General features: G+C 38.9%; 1 protein-coding gene across 1 annotated transcript in view; it reads right to left on the bottom strand.

Moving 5' to 3' along the window:
* LOC126091894 (ATPase family AAA domain-containing protein 2-like) overlaps positions 1 to 22,578 on the bottom strand; it is a 222,379-nt gene that overhangs the window by 26,214 nt on the left and 173,587 nt on the right. The window contains exons 22-23 of the mRNA XM_049907190.1: positions 11,227 to 11,394; positions 4,872 to 5,050 (exon numbers count right to left, since the gene is read on the bottom strand). Of these exons, the coding sequence (XP_049763147.1) occupies positions 4,872 to 5,050; positions 11,227 to 11,394 (347 nt within the window). The remainder of the gene's footprint in view (positions 1 to 4,871; positions 5,051 to 11,226; positions 11,395 to 22,578) is intronic.

The following is a 22,578-nucleotide window of genomic DNA, read 5'->3' as shown; positions in this document are numbered from 1 at the left end:
AGTGATCTTAGAAGGAGTTCTGCTTTGGAGATGTTGACAGTACAATGCAGTCTTAAAATTTTGTTTCCATACTGTGTTTGCCTAAATTCAATAACAAAAATGTTTTTCACATGTTGAAAATTCGGTAATGTCACCAGGGAATAAGTATTGTAAACTTTTTTATATGATACTAAAAACCTGTAAGGAAAATTAAACTAAAATTAAAATATAGTGCAGCTCACACAGGACACACTGAAGCCACGTCCTTTTCTGTACAATGAATATTTTGTGAATTGAATGAAATTAACAGAAGACCACATGTGTTTGCTGTGCAGGGTATGGTAACTCGGCTCTGTGCCTCCTTGTGCTCCTGCTGCAGTGTCAGTTCTAAAGTAAGAATATAGGTTAGCGTGGTGTTTTGTAAATCGAGGACATTTAAGGGATGGTAAGTAAATTCATCTGTCTGCTTTCCAAAGATGGTGCCTCCTGAATGAAGGCTCACCAGGGCACAGTAGCTGGCACTTAAAACATAGCACCATTCAGTCCAGTTTCCTGACATAACAACTTGACCATCAACTTGCTCCAATTCAACATTTTGTTTGCATGTTCCATTCTGATCTCTCCTTCTCATCGCCAGTAAATTTAATTTTGTTGATAGCAAGTCACTGCCGTTGCCCACGAAGGCTTTTTCCGTTATCACTTTTCATGCTTGCACTGCTAGGTAACTAGAGCATTACTGTAACTAGTCACATGATCTTCAATTCACAATGTCACGTACAACTTGACAGTGGAAACTATACAATTCCACACTTTCTTAAATAATATGCTTATACACAGAACAGAGGAAAAAACTATATCAATAAGGTATGGGGAAGGCAACTGGAACATATGCAAAGAAAGGCACAAATTTCAATTACAAATCTGTTACAATAATAATAATAATAAAACTGTATCTTAGTTATCACTGTATTTCATTGCATACCACATTTACCAGAGTAAAAAATGACCCCCCCTTTTTTTTAAGAGGCTCCTTGAGAAAAATTAGACATAAAGTATCTGCGAAAAAGTTAATATTATACCTATTCTATATGTATGCCACTTATTAATTGTCTACGCTTTAATAATACTAGGAGAAATAAAATAACAAATAGTAATGGTTTACATTAATTTTTGTACTGTTTTCTACCTTATATGCTTACTAATCCTGTAGTCTGTAGTTTTAATATTTTTAATCACAATCACAATCATCATCATCATCATTCATCATCATCATCATAATCGCACAGCTGTGAAATTTATATCTTTGTTGTCACAAATATTTGACTGTTTCTTCTGAATATGTTGTTATTGCTGAGATTGTTGTTACAGTGGGACCTGACAACACAACTGCATTTTCCAAATACATATCGGATTTCACTTCTATACTGAGGTGAGAATATTACAATGTCTTTTGCTTCTGAACATATTGTCCTGCCCGCTGCTCTCTCATTGGCTGTATAGAACCAGCTGACACATGCCCTTTCATTTCCGTCATACGTCAGGGTGACCGTTGACAGCATTGCAAGAAGAAACATGTAATTACGCCACTGACCCCTCTCCACACTTTAACTATATCCTGCAGAAATGAATACTATTAAAAAACTTCCTGGCAGATTAAAACTGTGCGCTGAGCCGAGACTCGAACTCGGGAACTTTGCCTTCATAGGAAAGTGCTCTACCAATTGAGCTACCCAAGCACGACTCACAACTCATGCCCCGTCCTCACAGCTTTAATTCCACCAGTACCTCATCTCCTACCTTCCAAACTTCGCAGAAGCTCTCCTGCATACCTTGCAGAACCGGCACTCCTGGAAGAAAGGATATTGCGGACACATGGCTAGCCAGAGCCTAAGGGATGTTTCCAGAATGAAATTTTCACTCTGCAGTGGAGTGTGCGCTGATATGAAACTTCCTGGCAGATTAAAACTGTGTGCCGGACCGAGACTTGAACTAGGGACCTTTGCCTTTCGTGGGCAAGTGCTCTACCAATTGAGCTACCCAAGCACAACTCATGCCCCGTCCTCACAGCTTTAATTCCGCCAGTACCTTGTCTCCTACTGTACTGGCGGAATTAAAGCTGTGAGGACGGGCCGTGAGTTGTGCTTGGGTAGCTCAGTTGGTAGAGCACTTGCTCGCAAAAGGCAAAGGTCCCGAGTTTGAGTCTCGGCCCGGCACACAGTTTTAATTTGCCAAGAAGTTTCATACCAGTGCACACTCTGCTGCAAAGAGAAAATTTCATTCTATGAATACTATTGTTGAGTATTCGTCCAATGTTACAGTCAGTTCGATTCCAACTACAAATGGATTCAGACAAATTACAGTTTACAAGGGGTAGATGTTAATAAAAAGCCAAAATTCACTGTTTAGATTCCCATGGTTGGCAACATGATCAAATTTGCTGCTCGCACCCCTTCCCGCAGTCATCACAGTACACAGCCAAGCTGGTGTCACTGTTCCCCTTCCACAGTACTGAGCTTGAGCAAGTATTAAAAACAGATTGCAATATCTTCTGGTGTGCAGGTCATATGTAATAACACCAACTAATACATAAATAAAAGATCACAATTATGATTCAGTTCCATTCTCAAACTTTTGCTCAACTTGCGATCTAGTGACGTCGTCTGTTGGTACTATCTCCACAACGGATCTTGTTGCTGTAATTTATTCTTGCAATCCCAGTTACGGTCAGTTTAATATGATTTATTTCCTTTGTTAGACATTTTATTCTGGATTAATTTTCCTTCTTATTTCAATTGAATGTCACCATCATATTCTAAGCTGATAACGTTTTTACCCAGTATTCTAAAATGTGAATGGCAAATGAGTTACTCACTTGAAATTCAAACAATGGAAAATCCAGGATGGAATGTAACAATGTTATGAAAAGGAAAGTTGCTACTCACCATACAGTGGAGATGTGTACTCACAGGTAGGCACAACAAAAAGACTGTCACAAATAAGGTTTCACCCAGCAAGGCCTTCATCAAAAATAGAGTGAGTGCACACACACACACACACACACACACACACACACACACACACACACACACACACACTTTCTCTCTCTCTCTGGCAACTGAAGCCACACTGTGAGCAGCAGCACCAGTGCACAATGGGAGTGGCGACTCCCCACCACGCACTGGTGCTGCTGCTTGCAGTGTGGCTTCAGTTGCCAGAGACTGCAGTCGTGCAAGTTGCATGTGTGTGTGTCATCTAGTTTTGATGAAGGCCTTGCTGGCCGAAAGCTTATTTGTGACAGTCTTTTTGTTGTGCCTACCTGTGACTACGCATCTCCACTGTATGGTGAGTAGCACCTTTCCTTTTCATAATATCATTTGCAATTCACTTAGTAAAACATTACAGTCTCTCATTACCAAATAAAATATTGGTCTGGGTTCCTAACCAACTAGTGTTTTTTGAAGGACAACATTTCCATTTTTGAATGTTACCTTTACTTAAAAAGTGGCAGTAATGTTTGTATTCGGTATCCATACATGTATGAGAACATTATTGCAAATCTGTTCATATATGACGATAGTTTGTAAGTTGATAGAATTTAATGCTGTTTCTTTCTAGGTTTCACAAAATTGTCAAATTGTAATCAGGGTAATAAGACTGTTGTCATGGGTAGTTCATAGTTTCTCAGATATCTCTTCCAGTAACTGCGTGCAAGTCAGTGTCACTTGATTGTTCAAGCGACATAGATGCTATGTCAAGTGCTTTGGCATAGAAGGAAATATTGAACCTGTTTGAATGTGAGTATTGTTTGCCGAACCCTGCCATAATGAATTCTTCAAAATAAATCTGCATGTGACCTCGATAGCCAAACTTCACCTCTAAACGTAAGACGACCCCTATAAATGAAAGACTACTCCTAATATCCTACAAAATAATGTAAAAATGTTGAGCCCGGCAGCAATAGTTTAATCTGTGAATATAAGGCAAACTGGTATTTCTCGAATGATGAATTTGGGGAAAAAACCTCATCTTATAAATGGGTAAATATGGTAATTACTGTTTATTCTGACATTTTGTAAAGTACAATGTACACATTAAAATTCTTGCCATTCCATAGCACTCTATTAGTTTTTTTGTCACTACTATTTTGATTGTCCATCAGCTTGTGTTTATAGCAACACTTTAGCCACATTCATAAACCATCACAGGAAGTAACACTTTGAATAAATTGGAAGATAACATTTAATTATTTCCATGTAACATATTTCTCTTCAGCCTTTACAAGGGAGAGGCTTTTATTGCTGTTCATACCTCGCTGGTTATTCTAAGGTAGTCTGAGGATATTAACAACCTCACTGGCCAAACTTCAGAGAGAGTGAGCAGGAGGAGATGGACAGAGGAGTGAGCAGGAGTAGACGCGCAGAGCCGGCAGGAGGAGATGTGTGCAATACATGTATCATGTGTGTACATTGTCGAAGCCACAGGTAAAAGGATAGTATTCTATAAAATGTAGTTCTTGTATATGGCAAAGTACATAGGAATAAATAAGACATCCAATACACCATTCAAGTGGGTTCTGCAGATATACTCTTAGAAAAATTCTTTTTCCTTAAACCCCCCCCCCCCACACACACACACACAGAGCAGAGCAACATGTCTAAACCTAACCGCGAATTGTGTCTCATTACAGCCCATCTGTGACTTACGAAGTTTATTATTACACCTTCTGCAGTTCAGTTATTGTGCAAAGTGGTTCTTTTCCAAAAAATATGCTCAAATTACATAGAAGCACTTCCTGTAATTTTCACTAATGTAACTCAACAGCATCTGCTAAACACGTGTTTTTAACATGACTTTTTAGTGGATAAAAGAATGGTAACAGTCACAATACTGACCTGAGGTAGCTGTCTTCTGTCCCATTGATTGCTATATTTCAATACACATTTCCGCAGTTGAGCATACAGCTCGAGCAATGTTTCTGCAGCACAATGCTCAGTTATTAGTACTGCTTTATGTAGTAATGATTCTAATCTATCCTTGTCCAATGTCAAAGGATTCCTCTCACATACTGTGTCTGTAACGTAAAAGTAGTACTTAAAAAATATATATAAACACACACGACTTTGACAAAAACAATGAGAAAATAAGAATGTGAAACTGAAAATATTTTATGTAAGAAAATGTTCTTCCAGAAATTATTACTGAAGCATCCAGACCTAGGACAGTACTGTGAGCAAACAAATTTTTTGTTGCTGTAGCAAATGAAGTTGATTCTAAGAGTTCTGGACCAGGTCCAGTTGGTTTGCAGGCAATATTTTTACAAAATTTGTTGGTGGAGTAATTGTGAGAAGTAAAGCAGAGGGGCAACAACTTATGTATTCATGAATGGAATCGATGTCCAAACCGAAACGTTTGTCATACACATAAAGCTTGCACGAAACAGAATGTTTAACACTAAAGGAATGGCAATTCTTAACCCTTTCGTGAGCTGTGGGAAACATGCTTCCCACCACAATGAACTCGCTCCTAGTCCCATGGGTTTCACAGTTCCCACCTCTGTATGGTGCTACCACCTAGTAAACAGTATAGGGTACTACTTCCAATCAGAAGTTACCGCCGTTTTTGCTGTACCTTCACGCAGAGGCATTGTATAGCTGACTGTTGCTCTGCAGAGGAGCCTTTCAGTGCTGTTTGTGTGACATTTTGTGATTTTTTCCTAAAAGCTATAGTATAAGGTAAATACTTTTGATTTTTGCTATGGTGTCTTATTATTTGGTGTTCCCTGTTTGTTGTAAAATGTGTTTTACTTACATTACTTGTGGACTTTACTTGTAGTATTTGATTTTGTTGGTGGGAAGTATCCTTCCCACCGCCTCTTTGGTAGCTCATTGTTTTATGGCTCTAGAACGGATATTTCTACATTTTACCATATTTATTTGACATAGTGGGTTTCAGAAATAATGCACAGATCATTATGTTACTAAAGAATGTCAAATTTACCATACCAAACCAAGTGCTTGCTTCCGTTGAATCTGTCATAGCATTTTTTACACTCTCCAGTTCTCTATTTCTTGGCATTTCTTTCCTTTCAGATGTCTCATTCCCTAGACCTCAGCAATCCCAAACATGTTGACGAAATTTACAATGTATTATTTTCATTACCTGATGAATGTGACTCAGAAACTGAATTAGATGAAGGCGCTGCAGATGAACTGAATGTTCTAGATAACACAGTCACCAGTGCTTCAAGGCATGTTTCTGTGGAACAAGACATTTATGGTGATGAACACGATAATGAATCATTCATGCTTCCGACTGTTGCCAGTAGTGATATGTTGGACAGTGAAAGTGAAGAAGAATGGAATGGCGACTGTTCTTACTTCAACAATGTAAAGAACAACTTTGAAACACGAATGGAAGGAAAAGCAAAATTTCTCTGTAGTGTCAATGATCGGGAGCTCACTTATTTTCCTAATTTCTTTGATGATGATGTTTTCACTCTCATTGTAAATGAAACAAACTTGTATGCAAAACAAAATTGTGGTAGTATCCATCAAAAACCTGGGTGGACACAACTACTCAAGAAATGAGAGCTTAAATAGGATGTCTTTTTCTAATGAGAATTCATCAACTTCCTGCTCTCTCTAACTTCTGGAGTTCAGATCCTACACTTAAAGTAGAGCCAATTGCTAATGTAATGACAAGTAAAGGATTTAAAAAGATTGTAGAGAATGTTCACTGTAATAACAACGAAACTGCAAAGCCAAGAAATCATCCAGAATATGACAAATGCATAAATTACGGCCATTGATTGAAAAGCTTTTGCAGAGCTGTAAGAATAATTGTGGGCCCTCATCATCTATGTCAGTGGACGAATCGATGATTCCTTTCAAAGGACGATCATCTATGGAACAGTATATGCCAATGAAGCCGGTGAAATGAGGCTACAAAGTGTGGTACTTGTTAGATTCACTCACTGGATATATAATGAACTTTTATGTTTACACAGGCAAGTATAGGCAGATAGTGACTTGACATTGGGCGAAAGGGTTGTAGTGGATCTAATAAAGGAAATAAATAATAAAAATAATGTAGTTGCATTTGACAGATTCTTCACCACCATGAAATTGATGTCAACACTTCTGAAGAATCGTGTGTATGGATGTTGCAACAGTGAAGACCAACGGAAAAGATTTACGCAAATTTATGAAGGAAAACGTAAAATTGGAACGAGGAGAATTCCAGTTTGAAACAAAAGGAGCCATTTCTGCAGTAAAATTCATGAGCCAAGAGAAACAGCCACAGTGAAAAGGAGAAACAAGGATAATACTAGTACAGAGATTTCTTGTGCCGAAGTTGTGGCATAATACAAGAAAATAATGGGTGGTGTCGATAAGTTTGATCAATTACAAGAAAGGTATGCTATTGGCAGACGTTCTGTAAAATGGTGGCACAGATTATTTTATTTCCTGGTGGACGTTGCTGTAGTCAACAGTTTTTCCCCGTAGAAAATAAGTAAAAGAGAAAGTGGACACCGTGATCAGCTCACATACAGGATCCATCCAGCTAGACAATTGATCGCTGGCTTCTTATCCCGGAGAAGGCGTGGACAAAAACCTGTCTTTCTGGCAAAAAGGGGTGAAGTACCTGAAGATGTTCGTCATGTGGCTGTAGGGGAGCATCGACCCATTTTAGGAGAAACCTACTGGAGGTGCCGTCATTGTAGTACCAAAGCTGTGGAAATGAGCACTCGCTGTGTTTGTACATATTGTCAAATACAACTTTGCATAGTCCCATGTTTTAGAAAATTTCATGACAAGTAATTGTGAACAATCATTGTAACAAGAGAAGTAAATTTATCAAATAAATATGACATATATTGAAAAAGTTGTTTTTGTCATTTAACTCCAAGGAAGGGCAGTGGGAAGAATACTTCCCACCTTGTTGTGTGACCTCACTTTCACAGTTGGAGCAAATTTGATATTCTGTATGATAAATATACCTATCTGTTAACTACTATCTGCTCTCCATTCATCAAAAAAAAAAATTGCTCAATAATTATGCCCACGAAAGGGTTAAAGCACTGCTGTTTACAAATCTCATCTTCATTGAATTGCAGGTGTGATCATCAAATAAGGGTCAATTTGTGGATGATAACACAAGATTAAGTGAGAGATGTGAATATTCATCAAACGATTGGAAGGTGTTTGTGAAGTAAAGAAAGATCTACTCAGCATTTGTTAAGCAATGATGGAACACCACACAGGAACACAGAATTATATTTCAAATAAAACTAATTTTCAAAGCAAGAGATTAGCAGATCGAAGAGGTTGGGGGAACAAGATTAGAATGAATTAATAAGGACACCCATTCAAACAAATAGGTAGGGGAAACTAATAACTAGGTGGAGGTGCTGTGCAGAGTAGGTGGGTGGAGCAAAGTAGGTGGTGAGGGAGAGAGAATAAAGCCAGGTTTCCACACACTACAATAGTGTCGCCATTTGGCTGCAACTCAAGTAGCACCATCAAAGCTGCATGTGGGAACACAGGAACACCCAAATTCCTGTGGCACCACTCGAGTGACAACCTTCTTTAGCAATGCCCAAAAGTTAAAGTCACTCTAACTTTGTGATACCACTGTCCTTCCCCATCACTGATTAGTGTCAAGAAGCAACCTTGTTTGTGGAAACTCAAAAACAAATACAACAAAGGCAGAAGTTTAAGATCTCAACCACTGCTTGATATTGTAGAAGATATGTGTGAAAACATCCCCAGGTGTGATTTAGTACTGCGAAAGCAAAAATAAGAAGTATACACAATATGTACACCAACGAACACAATGAAGTGTTAAAACCATATAAAAGTGGTATGTCTGCATGTCCATCTGGCACTCAAACACACTAAATTTGGTGGAAACCGTACCTTTGCAAATAAAATTAAATTACACTCTAGTTAAAGCTTGTTACTTTCTTTCACACGTATTAAAAAAAAGAGACCTGCAATTTTTAAAAATACATATGAGAGAGTTGTGAGAGGTGGATGAAAATAATGTTATTACTGTACTTAAGCCAATACAAGAAACTGATCATTTTACGCTTTAACGCGGAGCTTCACAGACAATGTGCTCCAAAGCCAGATGGCAAGCATTGGGAACTGTACCCCCTCCACCTCAATGGTCACAACACAGTGTAGGAAGTGGGGAGGTGTATGTAGACCAAGGTGTATAAATGGGGGGAGGGGGGAGGGGGGAGGGGGGGAAAGCATTTTTTATCACACGAAAATACATTTCTTCCAAGGTGAAAAATACACTTTTTCAATGATAAGTGACAGAATACTTTCCCTCAGAGCTGTAAAAAAAATCAATCCTTTGAATGGTGAAGGTTTTATACACCAGTGTTGGACTTTCCAGCACTGCAGAGAACGAAAAAAACTCAGCAAAACAAGTTTTCGAAAGATCTTTGATGTGCAGCAACATTTACACTCCATATTTTTGTATTTGTATTAATATAGATGCGAATTCCACCAAACACGGCATGTTGGTTTCCAAAGCACTGAGATCTAGATTGAAAAGTGCTTTTGTATGCCAATCCAGCTCTTGTCACGTGCTCTTGCCAGCCAATGACAGTAGATATTCAGATATACCCGTGATGTAGACGGCTAACAGCAACATAACACCCCCCCCCCCCCCCCAACAACAACCCAGACTGTTCTGTGCAAGTGCGAATCTGGCAGCTTGTGTGCGCCAGAAAAATCTTTCCAGGTAACATCTGGCTGCTTGTTACTGCTGCTGGTACAACTAACAGCCATACTTCAAGAAGCACGAAGTGGGAAAAGGTACTGCCCATACGCAACTCGAACTGTGCATGCGCATGAGCCCGCTGGCAACTGCTCAATCGAACTTAATGTAAACAATTGTGACCTCACGCTCATTGGCAGCAATTTATTGTTATGAAGTATTCCACAGTTTTTGTACTAAGGCCTTTGACACATTTCGCTGTTTATCAGTTCTTGCCAGTTAAAATTACGATAATTTAACTAAAGACTAAAACAATGAAAAATGCCTGGAATCCTAAAAAATTCCCAGGTTTTTCATGGTTTTCTCCCAGATGAAAAAATTCCCTAGTAGCCTTGAGAGGGGACAACACATTTCTCAGGCTAATTATTTTTCCAACTATGAACAAGTAAATCACTGTAAACGATGTTTCTCTGTCATAAATTCTATAGTTGTTGACAGACATACGCAAAACTGAACACTGATATGCCTGCAGCCATCTTGTATAAACGAGGATAAATGCTTGTAGAAATCTACAATGTTTGAGTTATTATATTTGTCTTCATATTCCCTGCTGCATTGCAGGTCAAATTACTTCAAGTTGCAGTTCACTGAAATTCGTCACTATTCACTGTATGTGGAGAGGAAAATAGATTAAAATGACCCTCTAGTTTTGTCACATAATTAAGCTGAAACTGGAATTCTCCCTGAAGATCCTCCGCCATTTCACAATTGGGGTTTTCGCTGTTGTTGGCACAACAACAGCATGTGTGCACATCTCCCTTGGATCCCACTATATGCAACTGCTCTGCTTGCGAGTCGGACCCTGGGCTAGTGGGAATGCTAATGCTCAAAATCAGTAAGCTGTCAAACTCTGCTGTCGAGTCGGACCCTGGGCTAGTGGAAATGCTAATGCTCAAAATCAGTAAGCTGTCAAACTCTGCTGAACAGTGAGTGTACAGCTACCATGACAACAACAAAATGTGGAGTATTGTTTCATTCTGTATGGTATGTCCGTAACAACACTGACAATATGATGTGTGTGTTTTATTCTAGTTGGTACATACCATGCACCATGACAACGTGGTAAGTAATTTAACTGGAATATGATATTAACTTCCTACATACAAAGAATAAAAAGTTCTTGGATTTTCAGCTGTATCCAGTAATTAAATTATCAAATTAGGTAATTGCTTGCTACCCACAAAAAATCTGCTTTTATGAAATTATGTGATGTGACATGTAGGCAACAACTGAGAAAAATATAAGGTAAAATGACAGATCTGAATTAGTATGGTTTTGCATTCTACTACATTTCAAGAATCGATACACCCACAATCATGAATATCTAACCAAAGTAGCTAAATACTGCTAGTGTAATATCACATGACCAATATTGGCAAGCATGCTTTACTCTCATCAGAGAGAGAGAGAGAGAGAGAGAGAGAGAGAGAGAGAGAGAGAGAGGAAGAATTTTACCATTCAACTGCTCCTGATCAGCAGAAATATCCAATTCATGGCCTGCATCTGCATCATCTTGACTCCCATTATCGTAGTTGATCAATGTCTCATCGGCATGTGCATCCATGTTGGTCTGACAGACACTATATATAGCTGACTCTGCTAATTTTGTTACTGAGGCACAATCTGTCGAAATAAATATAAGATTCAAGATTTACTGAATGACAAAGGAGGAATTTAAGGGAATCAGAACACCAAAAATAAATAGATACGTGAAAAAACTATGTGTTTCAGTCAGTAGTCACTATTTATTTATTTTGCCTACTAGCTACTGATTTCAGTACACAGTACAATCCTCAGGTCAACCCTCTGGCAAGCAGTCATCACGCTTGCTTCCCAAGTAGGTGTGTCAAATCAGTAGCCAGTAAGCAAAATACTGCGAATATAGAGTAAAAAATATTCTTTTTCAGTATTGTATTGGTTGCTGTTCCACCAACAATACGCCAGGAATGTGAAATAGATAAGCATTTGAAGTGACTGACATGACCCAAGAGTACACAAATAACAACGATATGATAATGAAAAGGGAAATTACAGGGGTCTTAAGAGACAATTAATGGAGGAGAAGATTCAAATTAATTATGGTATTGGCGTCTATTGCAACTTAACAACTGCCAGTTGATATAAAAGTATATGAGTTTAGAAAAGCACTCCTAGCATAAAAATTATAATGATACTACACATACTTATTATCCAAATCAAAAGTAAATTTGCATGTGATGCAAAATGATGTTTAAAAATGCTACAAGAATCGAAACTCAAGATTGCAACAAGAAACAAAAGTGATGAGAGGAAACTTATCACCACAGATGAATGAATGATAACACTAAGCTTATTTAGGATCAACTGCCCAGGCAGTGAGGGAAGGCATGAGACTAGAGAGCTGCGGGCATGGGTGGACTGAGACTGGAGGAGCGGATCGGGGGAAGACTGGGTAGGCGGGGGTCTGGGGGAGGCCGGGGACTGGGAAGGTGGGGGCTGGGGGGACAGGACAGGCGGGGCCTGGGAGGGAGACTGGGGGTTGGGGGTTGGGGGGCGGAGGCTCGTCGGGCGGGGGGCTGGGGGCGGAGACTGGACAGGCGGGGGGCTGGGGGCGGAGACTGGACAGGCGGGGGGGCTGGGTGCGGAGACTGGAAAGGCGGGGGGACTGGGTGCGGAGACTGGAAAGGCGGGGGGGGGGGGGGGGCTGGGTGCAGAGACTGGAAAGGCGGCGGGGGCTGGGGGCGGAGACTGGACAGGCGGGGGCTGGGTGCGGAGACTGGACAGGCGGGGGCTGGGGGCGGAGACTGGACCGGCGGGGGCGGAGACTGGACAGGCGGGGGCGGAGACTGGACAGGCGGGGGCGGAGACTGGACAGGCGGGGGCTGTGGAAGGAGACAGATGGGAGTAATGTTGGTTGGGATAGGTATTGACCTTGGCTTGTCTTCAAAGGATTAACACTTGGTTTGTAAGACTACCAGCAAGAATGTACTAGAATATTATGTAGTGTGGCTGGCTAATGGAGTAACACTTTGGAGGATAACGGTAGGATTTTTATCTGAAGGCTTGGGGAAAGATTGGTAGATTTTTCCATAACCTGGGCAATATGTGGGGAAAATTGTTCTTGCCGCAGCAAAAATTGGCACAATTTCTCAATAAATTTTATGCAGGTGGTGCTTCACAGATCGTAAATAATCGAAAATGTCATTCAAAAATTACACCATGAATTTATAGTAAACACACCTTTACTTGCTTCCAGTTTCCATCTGTCAGATCATAATCAGGCAACATGCACAGCAAAGATGGAAATACATGAGATAAATTTATCTATCAATTTAAAAATACGTGACGAAGATATGAAAACTTGAAACATAAAGCTGACATAGTTTGCAGTAATAATTTTTATTTGTATCAGGTTCATCTTGCCCACTCAGTATGTTCACACCATACCATTACACTGGTTGTGTGATGGTTTAATATATTTTGTTTAAGTTCTTTGTTGGTATATAGGTTGCCCAACAGTGACAGAAACTTGTGACAAATAGAGAGTTGTTTAGTTCATGTAATATAAAAATATTTTCTATACACAAAAATTCTGTTTATGGACTAGGTGAACTTAATGCTGAGTGCCTGTAAACAAAAGTGATGAGAGGAAACTTATCACCACAGATGAATGAATGATAACACTAAGCTTATTTAGGATCAACTGCCCAGGCAGTGAGGGAAGGCATGAGACTAGAGAGCTGCGGGCATGGGTGGACTGAGACTGGAGGAGCCGTGTGAATAGGATTTTGGAATAGCGATTGGGGCTCTAAGGCAACACCACAGACTATCATTAGCATGGGTCCAGTTCATGAAGTTGTCACCAATAAATCTGAACCAGATTATGATATTTCTTTGAATGCAAAGCTATGTTATTTTACATAAAAATTGCTAAGTTTCAAGAATTTCATTCTTTTGCTCAAATTCAGTATAATTCCTGACAGCTATGACATACCCAACTAGACTTATATGCCCAGTGTTAACAGTTATGGAGGTTACTGAAATACCATAAAATCAAATTTAAATTACAATTTTGCCTTCACTCTCTCATTTAAATACAATGGACCAGTGATATACAGCTTTCTTCAGGACTAATTACACTTGGCACCACTGATTTTGATTGAGAATAGTGTCCTCAATAGCATATCTCTTAGTACCTATTATCCTACACTTCTGATTGCAAATACTTTTTTGTTGTTAACAAATACTTTTTCATTGTTAACACTGCCTTGACACACTGATATTTCAGTAGCTTCTTGAATTACAGAACTCCTGTACTTCATGGGTCATACCTCAAGTAATTTTTCACAATATGTATGCCTATTGCTGAAGAAGGTTCCTATACAGAAAATTTGTTACTTTCTTAGATATTCACTTAATGCAGAGAACAATCTTCAGTAACTGTGTGACCTACATAGCTTCCTCCACATTATAAACAATACATACCCAATAAATTTGGGTCCAACTTGTCTGTCTCACTGCAGTACTGAATACTGTAAACAAAAGTTATTCCTTCAAAATACATTCACAGTGTTGTTCTGTTCAAGTTACTTTAGGATATTCCAACATCTGCTCCACACTTAATCATGGTACTGTGGTGATACACTGTTATCATATACCTAACACTGAAGTTGTTTTGCTCATTTAGATCTGTATAACACCATAACTCTTTGAAGTTGATCACAGTTACAGGAGACACTCAAGAGTCCCCAAGGTGTTGTAGGAAGATATTTATGTACTTGTGGGTTATACTTTAAAGTGGCAAGTTGTAACTGCCAAAAACAAATAATATTTGTATTACTGACTTGTTACAGCAAAATTTTGTCAATACACTACGCAAACTATTTATTGTCTGCAACAGGATTTGGCAGAGATGATGTGTGATGAGAGAATTCAAGGGTAAGTTAGCAATGACAACTTGACATTAGCAAGGTCAATGTATAGTGGTTCTTACCTTAAGGAAGTGATGACAGTTAACATGTGAACTTGTTAACTGACTCTCAGTTTCGATTTTTTAAAGGACACTATACACAGAAAGCAATAGAAAATCTCAAAAATGAAGTGGTGGCAGAGCCAAACAACAAATATTACCTGGTTGCTTTGTCACCTCGCTGAAGCCGCTGATTACATAAACCATAAAATTCTCCTTTGCAAACAAGTTTTATAGCAAAAGTGGCACCCTCCTCACATAGATGACAGAAAACAAAGGTTTTCATCAATAGACTGTTGCACAGACATGAGAAAGTAACTTTTGCATGATGTGTCATTGCCAAGTAACATAGCTCAATGAAACTTCAATTGTACACCTGCATGACCAAAATGATCATGTTCGACAATAGTGGACACACCCTCATATGGCTAGATGTGGGAGAATGTGATGCACCCAGGAACACTGTCGAACATGTTTTGGTGGTCCAGGTATTATGGAGTGAAGAGGTATGATGCTGCATGGGCATACTAATCTCAATAACAATGTGTGACTTCATCGAAATGCACAGGAGGAGCAGCTCTTGATAAAAAGAGAATATTTGGTAAATGGACTGACCAGCCCGTCCCACAACTTAAAATCCCGCTAAGTGTGTGTGGAACGCGTTGAAGAGATGTACTGCGGTGTGTCAACATCCACAAACGACCATCCAGCAATTGTCAACTATGCAGGTGCTGGGATCTAACACCCTACTACATTAATACTGTGATAAGACATTGTACTGTATCTCCTGGGGTGGTCATGAATGTGCAATTTAAAAGTGCCATGTGATGATAGTTATTGTATGAATAGCTGGCACTGTGCACCAAAGAGTAATCAAATGCACTGTGTTGCAATATATTTCATGAACTTTTTTTATGCTCTTGAAGAGGAAAGAACGATTGTCTGAGGTTCATCTTGCTGTAACAGTCTATGTAAGTTGTAAACGAAACTAAAATATTGTTGTTCATGACTTAAAATTTGTGTAAGGTATGTAATGATTTGTAAAGCTAAACTTTTAGTGTCCTCAGTGGACATGGCCTTAACGAAACATTGACCATTGTTAGGCGCCATACTAGAAATAGATAGTAATTTTTTTTCAGCTCATCTTCGAGACGTGGCGCTGATTAGGACACTAAACTTTCTTTCAGACGCCACGAGCTATGCGGCCACTATGAATAATTTAATATATTTCACTTTCTGAATTTCTCAAGGTTGCAAGATAACATCCCGGGCAGAAAGGCCTGGTCACAGGATTCTAGTTCTAGTACAAGATTTCATCTGCAAAAGATATTGGTATTCGAGATGAAACCACTATCTGGAGTTACGGGTTTTATTACTTCACACTGAACTGACCTATGGAATATTATCTGGTGCTCTAAGCACATGATTTTTAACTATGCTTTTGATATATGTTGAGGAATATCTGTGATGATTCAAGAGAGAGACAATTAATTATTTATAATCCCATAACCACGCTGAGTACTGAGCTAGTCTGCTGATTCCTGATCTGCACCAGGCTAAATTAAATTGCATTACACTGTTCATAGCATTATTAGAGTTATTTCTCTTTCGTTTTGACGTCAGTTTATTAAAAGCTATCAAAACATATAGAAATTAAATTAAATTACAACATCCTGTGAAACGTTACTAAATGCCCTCTGAAAACTACCTAAAACAGATAGTTAGGAACCCCATTTATGATGGAAATATACTGGATCTAATGGCAAAAAATAGATCTGACCTCTTTCAAGATATCCACATTGAAACTGGTATCAGTGAACATGATGTGCTTGTAGCAACAATGATTACCAAAGTATATATGACAACTAAAGTAAGAAGAAAGATATCAGTGAGGAAATTTAAACTTTCAGCACACGGCAGGAGCACATAGAGAAACTATGGCTCAAGCTTAAAAGAATACCGTATTTACTCGAATCTAAGCCGCACTCGAATCTAAGCCGCACCTGAAAAATGAGACTCGAAATCAAGGAAATAAATTTTCCCGAATCTAAGCCGCACCTGAAATTTGAGACTTGAAATTCAAGGGGAGAGAGAAGTTATAGGCCGCATCTCCAAATCGAAACAAAGTTGCTCCATTGTAATATGAGACACAATTTCGGGCGAATGAATGACGATACAGCTACAGTAGTTTGGTTCGAGTCATAAGCTTAGCAGTTAAGCTTTACCAGGTAGCCATTGCTATGCGTCAAGCGCTCCGTCCGTATTTATACGGGTACTCTTCCTTTTCCACGTGCCTCGTCTTGTTTGAATTGATTGCTTATTTTTTCTTTGATCTGATAAGAAAATGCATTACTGTACTGTGTCATGCATTGTTTGTCGCATTCTGGTAGTGCGTGTTTACGGCCTGTAGCTGCTCGCGGCAGGGCTTGCTTTTGTGCGCGCTACCGCCGCTTACAATAAAAAAAAAGAGAGGATTCGTCTCATTAGCGAAACAATGGCAAGAAACTGCTATTTGCTGTTACTTACACTGCTGCTTTCTTTGATAATGATCAACAAGAACCAAATAATAGACTGCGTATGATAGAAGATGTTCTGAACGAGAGTTTAGCGAAAATTTTTCTCCGTTTGGAAATCTTTGCATGCGCCTCTTTAGTACATTACATTCTATACAGAAATTAGAGTCATCGTAGATTTAAAAATCTAGTCAATTGCCGTGCTTCATTTCTGACTGTATCACTATTTAGCACAAGAATAATACGAATATAAACATGACATGATATGTATATTCCTCAGCGTTTGCTGTTGTCTCACTCTAGTTTCGTAGTTTATTAGGCAGACAGGACTTAAATGAGATAGCATCCAACATGAAACAATACATGGCAAAATGTTTATATTCATATTATTGTTATGGTGACGAGAATACTGCATGTGATTCACAATTTGTAGAAGTTCCTATTAGCAACCAACTCGTCTCACAGATAGGAAAAAAATTCAGAACGTAGAGTTGGCCATATTGACAAACATCCCAAACAGTCTTGCCAGTCGGATTTTCGTAGTACATTGAAATGCTGCTACATTCGAAGATGAACAATACGGAATTTGTATTTACTTCGTTGGATAATGTATGAAAATGCAGTGGTCGAAACTCGGGGCAGAGAAAAAAGCTCGTCTTCCACCTTTTTTTTTTTTTTTTTTTTTTTTTTTTTTAATTTATTTCCTGACGCAGAGGTTTTGGCGCCAGTATTTATCTCTGTGCCTACAAAGTATGCCTGTGTAGCGCTACATATATTCGACGGCAGAAGTAAGTTGTGGCGGCACCCACCAACATTTTTCAGAACTTCCGCTTGCTTTGCACTCGATTCTAAGCCGCAGGCGGTTTTTTGGATTACAAAAACCGGAAAAAAAGTGCGGCTTAGATTCGAATAAATACGGTAGCTGACCACACGCTGGATAGATATGTTCCTAGTAAATAGTTTATAAATGGAGGAAACCTCTACTGTAAACAGTCACCGTAAAGAAACTTCTAAAGAAACAGAGATTACTTAATAATAGGTGTAAGACAAAGTGTAGGGCTACAGATAGTGAAATGATACATGTTTGAGTGTCAAGAGAACAATGCATGATGCCTTCAGTGACTACTGTAGCAGAATATTGTCAAGCGATCTTTCACAGAAACCAAAGAAATTCTGTGTGCTTTTCACAAATCCGAAATCGATTGTGACCAATCAATCTTTAGTATCCCACAATGATTCAGATTCTCCCCAGTCCGAGTACTGACATGGACAGCCAGAGATAATTGGGCTTCGTACACTAGCCACAGCTCAATCAGATGAGGGGCACCATCAAAGCCGCAAGCGTACCATGCGGAGCCGTCCACCAATGCGAGGCGGCCTGTAGCACCGCATTGTATATATTTAAGGTAACTTTGCTATGCTCTAATATTCTTTAAGTTAGCTGTGAACTCTGCCGTCATCAACCTCACGAACCGCCTGTGTGCTCCTACGGTCTCTGCATTACAGCCAGTCGAGTGTTTATAAACTGTGTCCCGCCTACACACAATAGGATAGGAAACAATCTATTCCAAACTGATTTCTTCAGATGAAAACTGCTTTGTTCGCCATGATATGCAACAAAAGTTGGTTCTGATGCAACATAACTACATAAAATTGCTTGAAATTGTCTGCCCCTTTCAATACTGATCTTTTAACTATATTCACTTGGATCAGCATTTGTCATGTGTCTCAAATATCCATATTTATTCATTAATATCCATCCTGATTGCACATTAGCACACAATTCACAATGACTCAGTTTGTTTTACTGCCATCATTACATAATTAGGAGGATTTTGATGCAAGTGTCAATGTCACATAATTTGTACATTCAGGTATGGGAACAAGTGTTTATTTTCAGCTTTGTTTGTCATTTAGAAACAATCCAAGCTTTACTAACATGTATTGGAAGTCAGAACCATCTCTTATTTGCAGTGACGTAATAGATTTTGAGGTGGATGGATTCCATCAACTAATTCTCAAATCCTGATATGAGAACACTGCTCATCTAATTTTTAACACAATAATTTTCATAGTACTCTGCCCACATAAAATTAAAATTTTGTTAACCCACAGAACAACAAAATAGTTTGTTGTAGGCCTGCATTTTGATAACATTAACGTTTGATTTTAATTTTGGTATTTTCCTAGTGAATTTTCTTTTTGTACAGTAGAGCGTCGATTATCCAAACTAACTGGGAAACCGGTGTTCACAAAACCAGTTTATTCAGATAATCAATCTGTATACTTTTTCCAATAAAAGCGATATATACTGATAATAACACAAATTTCTTTTACTATTAGAAGCATAAGCACTGTTGGAATGTACATAGTGCTGCTGAGTAAATAAAAAATAAGTAATACATGTGCATTTTGCACGCACATATTATAGACTTGAGTCTTAAAAAAATACTTAAATTTGGTCTGTCTAAGCAGGTCTGCTCACCTTTCAGCAGCTAAATCACACACTTCTTTAAGGAGAAATATCCAACACTGGTAGCTTTCACCCTGTGCTTCAAACCACTGCAGTACAGTATCTAAACCGTAAATGGTTCAGAAGCAGCTGATACATTTTCACCTTCATTGGACCACTAGTTGATGCGATGCTAGTGGTGTCAGCTTTATCAGTGGTGAGTTTTACAATTTCGCTATCCTGCACGATTTGGTGCTCTGGATCTGCATCGTCAACACTCACCCATCCTTGAATGTCATCTTCTTCTATGTTCAGGGCAATTGAGTTCTTTTAGCACAATGAGCATTTTGGACATATCATTCTGTTCGTCATTTTCAACTGACTCGGGAGAACTTCCCGCCAGAACCAAAATTTTATTCCAGGATTTTATTTCCAAATTATATTCCTTTACACTCTTCCATGCTGCTACAATCATGTAGAACTCATCTTTCAAAAATCAATATTTTTATGATTTATAGATGCTGGTACAATGGGATGAGCCCTCTGCTATGCACCTCACGGTGGTTTGCAGAATAAAATAATAACGATGTGACCAATGGGCTGTGATTAGGAGATTACATAAGGTGGAAGAAATGTTACTTCTTTTAACTAGTACCTTTCATTTAAGATATCAAATGACGGATGAGTTGGTGCACCATCAACAAACAGTAATGTTTTCTCCATTTTGCAACTGATAAGCTTTTACAGAGGGTACAGAAACTACTCCATGAAAATCATACTATCCATCTGGGCACTCTTCTGTGATATTTGAATGTGTATCTTTTGTAATGGATGCCATCAAACCAAATTCAGGACAGTGGAAATTGAAATGTCCTGTGGCGCCTCTCCTCAGTTAAGGGGGGCTGCTCGCAATTAATAGCGGATGCGATTGTTTGTAATCGGCAGAACAAGAGCTCTCCAGAAAATTTACCCTCTTTATTGCCTATTAGCTAATAACTTGCTGTTTTGTGTGACATAAAATTAAATATAGGTTGCATAAAACCAATACAGACAAGAGACTAGCAAGAAAGTACACATTTCTACAATCCGTATCTCCTAGCAATTTTTTCTCTCTAATGTTGCTACAGTTTTACATTGCGGGCTTTCCTTTCTGCGAAAGAATCTATTACCTCATCAAAATTCGTCAAACGTTTTGCTACTTGAAAAATCGAAATGTCGTTATCTAATACTGAAAAAGCTTTTAATACAAATAATACCCAAGACTGGTGTGGTTTCTTTATCTGATTACGTCTATTTTGTCACTGTCTGCTAGATAAAACACAATAGGCCTTTCTAATATTGCAGCAATTTTGTAACACACACCAAGTAAACAGGACTGTTTTGGCACAAATGGTCATTTTTATAACATGACAGAATATAATTCAAGAAGTACCAATATCAAATGCCTATAAGGCCCACTACAAGCAAAAGGCTTTATGTTCGGAAATAGTTTTACATTTCATTCATACGCACCAGTTTCTCAAGCATGAGATCGAATAGTAGTACCACAAATTTTTTATATAAGTTTGGAATTGTCTTACTCTTCCATAATTTGTGTGATTTCCTGTTTCTTCTCCTTACTCATTCTAACAAACAATCTTGTCATCACCAATTCTGCAGCTATTCCTGCCATTGTCAAAATCTGTTCACCAGTTAACTTCACCCACCCTGCCAGAATCACAGGTTTAGTTATCCCGCAATTATTCTCTGGTTAGGCGTTGTTACATGTTCCTACAACACGTTTTCTGCGTTACTTCCAGAATAGAACTTAAGCAGCTGCTAGCCGGGGACTGTACAACTGGTCCTAACTAGTGTAGCGATCTGGCCTAAAATTTTCTGTCAACAATTAATTTTCTTGAATACACTGAGAAGACAATACGTAATCTTTCTCACCTGTTATTCCTGTTAGTCATTTATTTCCATTCTAGTAGTCTGTATTTATGGTTTTCGCTAGTAATTATAACAATGCTGACCATTCGCTAACCAATCAGCCGCATTTCCTTTTGTCTGCGGAAAGTTTATTTCTAGATGCGACAAGGATTCTCCTGACAGAGACATCACGTACACTATGCACGCATTCAAAAATCATTTAAAATGTGTTCAAAAACCAACAGGGATGCGTTTCAAAATCCAACATGCGCTGGATGCTAGGAGCTCTGTGAAACAAATATTCTCCCCCCCCCCCCCCTTTTCTTTTCAAGAATATGAATTTGGCACTCCCTTTTCCCGGTAGCATCTAGATGCTTGCTGCGACTGCTTGCACAGCCAACAGCCACATTCCTGTAGCCAGAAGCGGGAGAACCTACTATTCAAACGCGACTAAACTGTGCACGCGCTTGAGACTGCTGGTAACTGCTAAAACGAATCTAATGTAAATAGTTGTGACTTCACACTCATCGGAGGCAATTTGTTGTTATGAAGCATTGCATAGTCTTCCTAAAGCCTTTGACACGTTTTGCTGTTGGCAGATGCTTGCATGAGCAGTGTGTGTGTGTCATCGTATTCAGCGCATTTCCTTTGCAATTTATTTTCATTTTTTTCTCGTTGTTTATGTTTTATTGTTGAAGTAATATTCTGCAGTAGCGGCATACAGTAATCTTCTTAGTTAGAGTATTGTTTCATACCAGTCAAAATTACAAAAATTTAACAGAAACAATGAAAAGTTCCCGGATTTCTAAAAAATTCCCGGGTTTTCCCGGGTTTTTCCCGGATGAAAAAATTCCCAGTTTTTTCCAGAATCTCCTGGTTGTCCCGGGTTGTATACACCCTGATATTAGATTACGACAGATGTGGGTTGGAAAAGACAGTAGTATGAGGGTGTTCTGTCACTGGGGACAGTCAAAATGAAATGGGTT

The sequence above is a fragment of the Schistocerca cancellata genome, chromosome 7, assembly GCF_023864275.1.
Source record: "Schistocerca cancellata isolate TAMUIC-IGC-003103 chromosome 7, iqSchCanc2.1, whole genome shotgun sequence".
Taxonomy (NCBI): Eukaryota; Metazoa; Arthropoda; class Insecta; order Orthoptera; family Acrididae; genus Schistocerca; species Schistocerca cancellata.
This window is presented reverse-complemented; position numbering and strand designations above follow the sequence as displayed.